At 41.3% G+C, this 12,440-nt stretch overlaps 1 protein-coding gene across 3 annotated transcripts in view; it reads right to left on the reverse strand.

Annotated features, from left to right (window-relative positions):
* Window positions 1-1,984: 1,984 nt before the first annotated feature.
* HAAO (3-hydroxyanthranilate 3,4-dioxygenase) overlaps window positions 1,985-12,440 on the reverse strand; it is a 38,851-nt gene continuing 28,395 nt past the window's right edge. The window contains exons 8-10 of one of the 3 annotated variants that reach the window (XM_061625372.1): window positions 10,806-10,874; window positions 5,702-5,784; window positions 1,985-2,099 (exon numbers count right to left, since the gene is read on the reverse strand). In XM_061625372.1, coding sequence (XP_061481356.1) covers window positions 2,021-2,099; window positions 5,702-5,784; window positions 10,806-10,874 — 231 coding nt within the window. In that variant the 3' untranslated portion in view covers window positions 1,985-2,020. Of the gene's footprint in view, window positions 2,100-5,701; window positions 5,829-10,805; window positions 10,875-12,440 lie in introns of those variants that run through there. The other 2 variants (XM_061625371.1, XM_061625373.1) reach the window with 2 other exon arrangements.

The raw sequence follows: 12,440 nt of genomic DNA on the forward strand, positions 1-12,440 counted from the left end.
TTATTGAGTTGTGATAGAACTTTGTAGTCATAAAGAAAACTCTGTGTGTTTGAGCCTATGTTTTTGGCAGTGAACATCATCTCTAGCAAATACACAACATCTACCATTGCATAGTTTGTGCCAAGACTGGAAGATATTGATAGCACCATCTTCTCTGATTGATCAACTGCATACAACCTATTGCATGCAACCTACCCAGTAAATATATCACCTGCTCTCATTCCCTCTACTTTCAAAACTTTCATCAACTCCATATTTTATTTATCAAAACTTATTTTCTAAGCCATCAATTCAGCTTCTTAATACACAGCTCCCTTTGGCTTTTTCGAGTGGAAGCTCTGAACCTCTGTATCAGACTCATACATTTCATTCTCCCACCCCACGCCTATCCCTTTCAGTGCTGTGAATATCTAAATTGAAGTTTTCAAACTATAAACTGAAACCTGACAACTTTTAAAATTAAATCTGGTGTTGTGGGTGATGCAAGTCTGTTTAAAAGTTCAGATGCCATGTTATATATGAAAGCAAGGCATTTATGTTACAAGAGCTCACTCCTAGTGGAGCACTGAAAGATGTGATCTTTTAACTTACTCTAAGGCCCTATCTACACTATACATTCAAAGCAGTATCATTATACAGCCACAAGAGTGACTGTATACTATAGTCAGCATGGATTTTAAAAGGAGGGAGGGGAGACATGAGACATGACCTCTTCTCTGAGATATTGGACTATCCTACAAATTTGTAAAAATGCAAACACAATTTGGGTTAGTCTTTCACAGTCCGATCCACTTCCTGTGTAGCAAGAATTTGGTAAGATGTGCCTCTGAGTATGTGGTGAGTGATGGCAACACCTTCAATCAGGACTGCATCTCCAAAGATGGAGAATTACATTTTTGGATGTTTGTTGGTGTTCTTACATTGCTTCTTTCCTGTTACCACTGTTTCTACAGAGAATCTAACCTAGAAAATTATATTTCACTCATTATTCATCCTAGCAACCTGTGTCAAATTTATTTTCATTAATTTCAAAGCCTTTTCATTGGTCAATGTCATATGATGGTGAAGACAGCCTTTGGGTTTCAAACTGCTTGCAAAAAAGTGTACATTAGTCAAAACTGCATCCAAAAATGTGTTTAGGAGAAATTCACACTAAAATCCTGAAGAATCTTCATGAGGATTTTTTTTTAATTGCAAATTGCTGCAGAAGTGTGGAGAACTGAATTTAAGACTGGAAAAATGAGAAACTGAGGGAAGTGAAATTGACAGATCCTTCCATTCCTACTACCCACTTGGATGGCTTTAAAAGATTAGACAAATTCATGGAGGATAGGGCTATCAATAACAACTAGCCATGATGGCAATATTCTGCCTCCACTATTGCCTCTAAATAGCAATTGCTGGGCACTGCTAGTGGGGAAAGTGCTGTTTCCTCAGGCCCTATTTGCAGGCTTCCTGTAGGCATCCAGTTGGCCATTGTGAGAAGAGGATGCCAGAGTATGATGGACCTTTGACCTAATCTAGCAGAGTTATCATGTCCCTGCTACCTATTTGCTTGTCCTCTCCTCAAGGACCAAATCTATACAACCAGCCAGAGGAAGAGTACCAAGCAAGCAAAGGATGCTGCTTTAACTTATCCTACTTAATGCTGCTTGCATCTCAGAAAGGGCATGTGAACAGGCAGTGGCAGCTAGGAGCAGGAGCAGCAGCAGCAGCAGAAGGACCAGGAGGCTCCAGGGATTAGCAGTGGGCTGCCTTGAGGGACACCTAATTATGCTCATCCATAATGCTCACCTTGGAAAAGGTGATAACGCTGGCAAGAGAGCCTTTATCTCTACTTATATTGTTCTGTATCTTCCATCCTTTTCTACTGCTAGGGGAGACTCATTAGGACAGTCATTAAGATTATTGTCTGCTGTTCATACATACTCTACTTATTCAGTGAAATTACAAGATTCACATAAATCTTTTTAATAGACTTTTATTAATCAGTCTCACTAGAAGGGTTTGGGTGCAGAACTCAGGTGTAGGGTCTTTTCCGCGCTGGATCCTGAACAATGGAAAGAACAATGGATCCTTCGGCTCTCTTCCAGTGAAACCTTCAAGGAAAACAAAAGAAAACAGAGAATGGCGCTGAATTGTAGATGTGCTTCCCATATATGAAATGACTGATTTTCCCTCTTAAAGCCATCTCTGTTAATCTGTTCTGTTTGACTTTAAGCATTCATTGCCAGAGAATAATAAACTCTCCTTTTAGGATATTCATTGCTTGTTAACAATGCTACAAGAGCTTTCGAGGATGCTAAATGCTTTTACAGTGTAACCAAATACCCACCCCACTCTCTCCACTTCACCTCCTGCTCCCAAATTTAATTACTAATAACTGCTACAATGGAAAGAAGTAAAATGGGAGTTTAGGAGAAATATCATTGCATAATTGAGCAGTCAACTATACAGAAAGTTGCCAGAATACATGGAAGCATTAGATTGTTATAATGAGATAAGATTGCCATGACTGAGAATAAACATCTTGTCAGAGGTATGGGTAGATTAAACATATGGCTGGATTCAACACATTTAATATTCAATAATAGGCCAAAAAAAAACACCTTGTGGTTTAAGACATACCTATAGCAAATAGATATTTCTGTCAAACTTTAAAAAGTAGGGAAATTGGGCAGCTATAGTGAATACACCAGGGGAGCAGGAGACTTGACCTCCTCTTTGAGATATTGTACCGCCCTACAAATTTGTAAAAATGCCAACACAATTTGGGTTGGTCTTTCACAGTCCAATCCACTTGCTGTGTAGCTTGGAAGAATTTGGTCAGGTCAGGTCTCCTGCTCCTCTGGTGCATTTACTATAGCTGCCCAATTCCCCTGCTTTTTAAAGTTCAATAGAAATATCTGTTGGCTATAGGTACATTCTTAAACCGCATGGTTTTTGCCTACTAGTGAATTTCTCTCCTTTTTAATCTGGGAGGTAAGAAATGGGATCCTGTGCAAGTTTGCTAAGAATGGATCAATCATTTGCATGCTTACTGAGTTCAGTGGGATTTATTCCCCTACAATCATGCTTGGGATAGGTGAAAGTGACCACAGGGGGATGGGGAGGGGTGGAGGAGGAAGGGCAGGGATAGGGGAGGAAGGGCAGAGGGGACGAGGGGATGGGAACAGTCAGGAGGGGAATGGGAAGGTAAGGGGAGGGGAGGGCAGGTTTGATCATTTATACATTTATTGAGTTCAGTGGGATTTATTCCTGTGCAATCATGCTTAGGATAGGTAAAACTGACCATGGGGGGGGAGGAGGAGAAAAGGGAAGGAGAGCTGGAGTGGGCAGGGGAGGAGGAAGGAAGAGTGGAGGGGAGGAAGAAATGAGGAGGGAGAGGAGACAAGAGGGGAAGGAGGAGATTGGATGGGGATGGGGGATGGGGAGGGAGGGGTAAAGGAAGGGGAGGGGAGTGAAGGGGCAAGAGGGAGGGATAGGAGGGAGGAGGAGGGGAGGGCAGGTTTGATCATTTGCATGCTTTTTGAGTTCAGTGGGATTTATTCTTGTGCAATCATGCTTAGGATAGGTGAAATTGACCTGGGGAAGGGACAGGGAGGGGAGGGAGAGGGAGGAAGGGGGAGGGAAAGTGATTGGGTGGGTTGGGCACTGGGCAGAGGGGAAGCCCCTTTCCTTTCCTAAAGGAAAATATTATGGACAGTATGATTTTTCAGCAATTCCCCCACCTTTTTATTGTACAGCAGGCACATGTAGTCTTCCACCCAAATTTAAACCAAAGCTGTCAGCGGCCACATCCACACCAGACCTTTATTTCACTTTAGATAGTCATGGCTTCTACCAAAGAATCCTGGGAAGTGTACTTAGTGAAGAGTGCTGAGAGTTGGTCCCCCTCACAGAGCTTCAATCAGAGCAGCTGACTGTTAAACCACTCTGTCCACTGTCGCCACTGTCAGGGGAATAGGAATCTCCTCTCAGCACCCTTTACAAACTACATTTCCCAGGATTCTTTGGGTGAAACAACGACTGTCTAAAGTGAAATAAAGGTCTGGTGTGGGTGTGGCCCCCTGATTAGCCAAGCCAAGCAGCTGTGAGTCTGGCTTTTAGAACACTGACAGTTCTTACTGATCATGCCTAGGCTTATCATTGGCTTCAATGCTAAATTTCTGAAATTAATTTAAAATCAGCCAGGCATTTTTTTAACTTTTAAACTGCAGAAGATGAAGGTCAGAGTATGGGGCAAGGCCAGTAATAGGATTACAGGTACTCTGTGAACATGGCTGATTTTTAATTAATTTCAACAAAGCATGAGAACTCTGACAGAAAAAAGTCCAAAAGGGGTCTGGTATTTCTTTCTCTCTTTTTTTACACTTTGAACTCCCGATTCTCTCTGACTGTTTTGTATATTGCCATGAATATTTAGAGGGTTGTTAAGCAAGTGTTTCTGAGTTTGGGACTATAAATCTTGTAATGTTTTGTTTTGAAATGAGCTTGTGGGAAGCATCAGAATGGCATGGGGGTATTTTCAATTTAACATGGCAGAATGCGAAAAACCCATGCTGGCTATAGTATACAGCCACTCTCATTGCTGTATAGTAAGTGAAACCTCTGGGGTCAATTCCCCATCACAGAGGTGGGGTCTAGCAACCTCAAAGCATGCTTAGCAGATGAATTCTAAATAGGAAAACAATCTGCAGTATGGATGTCACAGGCATGGGACAGGCACTTGAAAGCTGGTGTTCCTGACTATGGGATAAAGTTAGGCCTACTTGCCTTTCCAGTGCTATAGCATTGCCTCCTTTCTAGATTAGTAGATATTGGTCATATTCACGCTATACATTTGCAGCACATTTAAAACAAATGACTTCCACCAAAGAATCCTAGGAACTGTCGTTTACCCATGACAGAGCTACAATTACCAGCATCCTTTACAAAGAACAGTTCCCAGGATTATTTGTGTGATTTAAATGTGTGCTGTGGATGTGACCTAGAGGTAAAAAGCATCCTGAGAAACCATGAGTGGATTGGCAATGCTGTGTTACCCATCTGGGGATAAAGAGCACAATCCTGTACCGCTAAGAAGTAAGTCCTTTTGAAGTCAGTAGGGTTAAGTTGTCTGTAAATATGTATTGCAGCCCAAATCTCATACTTAGTATTTGACTTGTGGCATACTCGCAAAAATAAATAATAGCTATCACTGCTCTGAAGAATGCACCATATAGCAATTGTTTTGTTTTTCATTTATAAACTGCCAATACAATTTTTAAAAATATCATGATACTGAATAATAACATTGTTGAAACATCATAAAATAATACAATACAGAATAAATGACCAGCAGTGACACAAAGCAATTCTAGAAGAAGGCCTGGCAAAATAGAAACATTTTCAGCAGGTGATAAAACATTAAAACTGTAGGTGCCTGAGTGATTTCAGTGGGAACAGAGTCCCAAAGTACTGGTGCCACTACACCAAAAGATACAACAGCAGTAGCCAATGTTGGGCTTTTATCAGTCTCAGCCAGCATGGCCAATGGTCAGGGATTATGGGAGTTCAGCCAAATCTGGACCACCCTGGTGCAGGAATTAAATAAATATTAATCTAACAGAAAGCAGAAGGAACAATGATGCACCAGGACCTTGGAGAGAAAAGAAAGTGATTAGGAAAAAGCGGCCAACGACAGGTAGAGTATACTTACTTGGTCTGTTCTGGGATGAGAAGGCTGTCTCCATTTGCTAGAATCAGGGTTTTACTGTCAGTAGTAACAACAGATGTGCCTTCCTGAAAAGGCAGGAACAAACCATAGGTTTCTAATTCTTCCTGGACTGTCATTAGCAGGAGGGAAGAGGAGCCACAAAACAGGAAGTAAATCTTAGTGAACTAATCTGTCAAGCTAACCTAATCATCAGAAATCTAATGAGCTTGCAAATATATAAATAAATACATTCTGAAACAGCAGGCCCTGTGACCCAAAGCAAATACAACCTTTCAGTTACTGACAACTATCTGCCAGAGGTTTGATAGATATCCTGGGTTCTCTGCCTTCTGAGAATGGCAAAAACTTGTTGACAAGAAGTTGGATTCAGCTGGTGGCGGGCAATGTTTGGTTTAGCGGATCAGAAGTTGTGCAGGCCTAGTATGCAATGAAAAGGTCTTCCTTTGGTATGTCCTTGGTATGTGCAGTTTAAAAGGGTTAGTCAGCCTGTGATGGGAAAGATCTCTGCCTGACTATAGAGAGCTGCTGCCAGTCAGATTAGATGAGAGATGGGCAAAACGTCTGACCTGGTATAAGGCAGGTTCCAGTCTTCCTTCTTAAATGTTGGAACACGAGTTGCTGAGAAACAGCAGTGGAAGAGGGCTATTGCCCCATGCCTACCTATGCTTTCCATCAGAGTCTGATTGGCCATTGTGGGGTAGACTAGAAAGGCATTTGTCTGATCCAGCAGTGCTCCTCTTAAGTACTATTTATATATTTATTGAAGTTATATCCCACCCTTCCTCCTGAAGGAGCTCAGGGTGGCAACACATCAACAACATTTTAACAAAAAAGGTAATCTTAAAACAATTACAGATAAAAACACTCCAAAAAAAGATCACAGATAAAAACATTCTTCCATCCAGCAATCTACAGGCTGCTAGGAATGGTCTCCTTCAGCCATTAAATGGCTGGGTAAACAGGAATGTGTTTAAATCCCTCTTGAAAATCAGTAATGAGGCAGATAGATGCATCTCACTGGTGACAGCATTCCACAAATTGTGAGCCATCGGTGAGAAAAGGGCACTACCACTGAAAAGGCCGTTTCACAGGTCAACACCAACTGGGCAGCTGCCACTGATGGCACTACCAGCAGGGCCTCACCTACCGTTTGTAGGGTCCAAGATGCTTAATACTGGAGAAGGTGCTCTTTTAGGTTCATGGGTCCCAAGCTATTTAGGGCTTTATATGTTAGTACTACCACAATGAAGTGGGAATTTATTCAACTTCATACCTGTCCTTCACCACAAGGTCCTAGAGTGGGTTATAGCAATTTAAAATACCATACTGAGACTGGGACAGAGACGGCTTTGGTCGCCTTGATGGATGACCTACGCAGAGAACTGGACAGGGGGAGTGTGTCCCTGTTGGTTCTACTGGACCTCTCAGTGGCTTTCAATACCATCGATTATGGTATCCTTCTGGGCCGCCTTGCTGAGATGGGACTTGGGGGCACTGTGTTACAGTGGCTTCCGTCCTTCCTGGAGGACCGAACCCAGAAGGTGGTACTGGGGGACTCCTGCTTGACCCCTTGGCCATTGATCTATGGGGTCCCTCAGGGTTCAGTTTTGTCCCCCATGTTATTTAACATCTATATGAAACCGCTGGGAGAGGTTGTCCGGGGTTTTGGGGTTCGGTGCCATCAGTATGCTGATGACACTCAACTCTGTTTCTCCTTTCCACCCGAAGCCAAGGAAGCCGTACAGGTCCTAAACCAGTGCCTGACATCAGTGATGGACTGGATGAGGGCAAACAAGTTGAGATTAAATCCTGATAAAACAGAGGTACTCCTGGTCAGTCGGAGGGCAGATCAGGGAATAGGGATTCAACCGGTGCTGGATGGGGTCGCACTCCCCCTGAAGTCTCAGGTTCACAGTTTAGGTGTACTATTGGACTCAGCTTTGAATGTGGAGGCCCAGATTACTGCTGTGTCCAGGAGCGCATTTGCCAAATTAAAACTGGTGTGCCAGCTGCGCCTGTTCCTGGAGCTGCCTGATCTGACTAGGGTGATGCATGCCTTGGTTACATCCCGCTTAGACTACTGTAACGCACTCTACGTGGGGCTGCCTTTGAAGACTGTTCGGAAACTTAAATTGGTACAAAGGGCTGCAGCCAGAGTGCTAACCGGGGCTGGTTACAGGGACCATACAACTCCCCTGTTGCAACAGCTCCACTGGCTGCCAATTTGTTTCCGGTCAGAATTCAAAGTGCTGGTTTTGACCTACAAAGCCCTATATGGCTCAGGTCCAGGTTATTTGACAGATCGTATCTCCCTACATGAATCTGTCCGGGATTTGAGATCTTCAAGTGAGGCCCTTCTTGTGCTCCCCACACCTTCGCAAGTACATATGACGGGGACACGAGATAGGGCCTTTTCGGTGGCCGCCCCTAGGCTATGGAAGTCCGTTCCGAGTGAGGTGCAATCAGCCCCTTCCTTGCTGTCTTTCCGGCGACAATTAAAGACTGTTTTATTTCAACGGGCATTTGGGATAGAGAACGACCAGGATTAAGTGTCATAGGATTGGTGACTACATTTTATGATCTTATTATTTTAAATTGTCCGTTGTTTTTAACGTATGTTTTAATTTTTCTCATAGTTTAATTCTATTTTAATTGTATACTTCTGTATGTTTTAATGGTGCTGTTTTTTAGTTGTAAGCCGCTCTGAGTCCAATTAGAAAACAGGGCAGGGTAGAAATAAAGTTTATTATTATTATTATTATTACTGAAATAATTTTAAAACAAATACAAGCAAAATAACAGGGTGGGTCCCAAAAATAACTTAGATCAGTTTTGGGAAACCCTCCGATATCTGAATGCTATTATCCAGATGTTGATCTGAATCAGAAATGCAATCAGATTTTGAAAAATATAAAACTTTTTACCATCTGTAAATTAAAAAAAAAATTCAAAAACTGTTCCCCATTATGGAATAGTGCAACATCCCCCAACCTGGTGCCCTCCAGGTGTTTTGGACTAAAACTCCTATCATCCTTGACCATTGGCCATGCTGACTGATGTCATTGGATGTTGCAGTCCAACACATCTGTAGCGCACCAGGTTGGGGAAGACTGTAATATATTATTTTCTTTATCTTTTTTTCCTTGGCAGCTGAAGAATATTGACTTGAAAAATTGCATTTGTAATGAAATATTGGAAATGTTTAAAAATGTGAGCCAATCCCTGAACAAAAGAGAAGGGTACACACAAAAGGTAGTACTTGAATTTAAATTTGACATGAGCTTCCTGTTTTAATTGGCATATTTTAATAGGATTGTTTTACTGTATTCATTATTGTTATTTTAATTATGGATGTTTATATTTTAATGTTTGTGTACTTTGTAAATTACTGAGAAACCTATTTGATAATAAGCATTATCTATAAAACAATATCATCTCATCATCAACCTTGAGTTGTATCCAACTTAGTTATACAGAGTAAACCTACTAAAATTAATGGACCTAAATTAGTCATAGCAATCAATTTAAATTGTTGCACGTTAAGTAGAGCCACTTGCTATGTCAACATCATTATGATATGTAGACTAAGCAGCGTGTCTTTTTGGTCCAAAAATGGATTCAGCTCCATTTAGATTTATTTCTACTTACATGTTGTGATAATTTTGACCAAGAACATTGGAGTGCACAATGAACAAACATATTATAAACTTATTAGCAGCCTATCACCTAGTATTGCCTTCATAACATAAGGGAAATTATTCTGCAACCATCCTTTCAAACTGTCAAACAATTAAATGCAGGGTACTTTGATTTTTTTTTAAAGAATATATGGTTCAGTTCAACCAAGGCTTTTTTTGTGACAGTACTCACTGGTATGGTGTATCAGCACCTTTTTTTCCATTTTGTTCTGACACTCATTCCACTTTTATGAAGATATGAGTACCAACACCTCATTTTTTACAATAAAAAAACACTGAGTTCAACTGTTGAATCCTGTTTATATTTGAGAGAAGGACTGTGGCTGGGGTGATTATTATCGTTTTCACAAGCTGACCTTCCCTCTTGCGTTTTGCATGATAAATTAATCTTGTAAAGTGTTCGTCATCTTATAAAACCTGAAGATACAACCTAAACTCTCAACTCCCAGAACCATGGAACCTACTTATGTTCTCTCTCCAGCAAGAACCTTTGCTCCTTGTCCTAATCCTGTTGACTCCTCTGTATGATGTGTTTATCGAGAATTTTTCTTGATTTGCTTGAAAAAAGCTTATGTGGAGGTTAGACGATCTCTGGTCTTTATTGAGAATTCATTCTGGTTTATTTGTTGGGCAGTTATACAACAGTGAGCATGCTTCCTGATTTGTATGCAGGGTGTTTATATGTCTTTTCAGGAATCATTCATTCATCCCACACTTTGGTTTTCCCAATCACTTTCCTAACTGCAAAAACTCTTGTTGTTTTGACTGGTTGTACTAAGGCGATTGAGCACTATAATCTATTTTAATCACACAAAACTATCTTACGGATAAGCACTTGAATTCCTCCCACAAAATAGTGAGTGTTTGGAGGCAACCTGTGATCTAGAGCAGAGATAGCCAGTGTGCTCCCCTCCAGATGTTGTTGAACTATAACTGCCATCATCCAGAGCTTGGAAAAGTTACTTTTTTAAACTACAACTCCCACCAGCCCCAGCCAGCATGGCCACTGGATTGGGCTGATGGGATTTGTAGTTCAAAAAGGTAACTTTTCCAAGCTCTGCCATCATCACTGACCATTGGTCATGCCAGCAGGGGCAGATGGGAATCATCATTCTACAAGATCTGGAGGATGCCACATGGGCTGCCCCAATCTATGGCCACCTTCCACTCAGTCTGGCCTTGGCTTCTTAGCTCGCTTCAGACATTCATACGCCCCAGGCTGCTGGCTAGCCTTGCTGGACTCTAGCCCAAGTTATGCTTCTTAGTCAATGGACCATAGCTGGATGAATGGTCTCTTCTCCTGCCTGTGGCCTGGAGGCTTTCTTTCAGACTTGAACTAAGTACAGTGCTCTGCATAGTTAGCGAGAAGTGGAACAAACATCACATACCATCTGCCATAGCCATATATCTGCATTCTTTCCTCCCTCTTTGGTTATTCCTGGTCCAAAAATTATAACCTGGGCAGCAAATCAAGAAAATGTATTACTATGAGAAACATTTTGTGCCAGTGTAAAATTATTGAATATAAACTGTGAGAAAGTATTAACCTTGTTAATGGCTTCATATACCAGAGTGTAAAAACAAAAAAAATAATAGATCACATTTAGCTTTGTACCTTTATCCATGTTAAACTCTGGGACAGACAGTGTGTTTTTCTTTAGCCAGAGGCTTCCACTTGAACGTAATGGGGATATTTTAAAGAGCTATGATGCCTTACTTATTGTTCTCTTTTCCCTCCCCTTCTAATCTCTCTTCAGAATCTGTTGCTCCCTGAAAGCCAGTTTTCAATGGTTAATCTCTCTGGGACTGGTCTTTGCAACAATGCTCTGCACATTTTTTTCCAGCTCCTGGAGACTCTGCACACAGGTCCCTATGTTACTGTTTCTACATGGGTAGGGAAAGTGGGATGACCCACTGCTGCATGGTAGAACACATGCTTTCATGCAGAAGGCCCTAGCTATAGAGTTCTTGGCATCTATAGGTAAGAGAATTTCAGGCAGCACCATGGGAAAGGCCCATGCCTAAGACTTTGGTGAGCTGCTTCTGGTTAGAATAGGCAACACTGAATTAGATGAACCAACGTTTTGACTCAGTATAAATCAAGGAAAGAAGGAAAGGCACAAAATGCAATGTTAACACTACAGATGGGATCTGCATTTCGGTGTTGGTTCAATTTTTGCTCCATTGAACTTCCTTCCGGTACTTCTTTGTAAGGGATCAGTGTTCACTATTTGCAATAAATACTGATTCATATTTCCCCCACAAAAATATCAATATTAATATCGATATTTTTAAAATATTGTTTTTATAGGTTTTTTTAAAATCAATATTCTCAAAATATAAATATTAACATTTTGAGGGAAATATCAGTATTAATATCAATATTTTGAGAAAAATATTGATATTAATATAGATATTTTTGAGGCAATTGTGTTTTTTTAAAAAAATCCACTTCAGCCCCCAAAAACTGCTGGGAAAAACCCCGATGCACGAGGGGGGGAAAGCTAATAAATAGGAAATCCAGTGTTAAATTTGAATTTTGCAAAATTCAAGCACATCCCTAGTTCACTCCCATCCCCAGCAGCAGAGGGAGAAGAAGCCCAAGCCATCTATTATTATTCATTCAATTCTATCCAACTTGAAAGTGAGTAGTGTACTATAATATCTGTTGTCTGCTTGGCTCTACCTCTGGTGTTTGTTTTCCTAGAGGGGCCAGCCGAGCCTTACTCAGCAGTTCTTATTGCAGACCCCTTTGTCTGACTTCACCATCAGCTCCCCAGGGGTTTAGAAGGGACACTGCCTTGGGATATGTTTCAGGAAGCTCCAAACCATGAAGCAGGGTGGGTGAAAGCTAGAGAGCAACTAGTATAAGACTTCACGTGAAAATGACTGGACATACACTAGAGTGCTTTGTGTGCACTGTATTCCATGTAGTGGACTATTCTATATGGTGAGAGAAGTGTTGATATCTGTGCCAGGGAACAGAGTGTTAGAACCATCAGAAGCCTCTGTGACAAAGTTTT

This window comes from Rhineura floridana, chromosome 4 (genome assembly GCF_030035675.1).
Source record: "Rhineura floridana isolate rRhiFlo1 chromosome 4, rRhiFlo1.hap2, whole genome shotgun sequence".
NCBI classification, from domain to species: domain Eukaryota; kingdom Metazoa; phylum Chordata; class Lepidosauria; order Squamata; family Rhineuridae; genus Rhineura; species Rhineura floridana.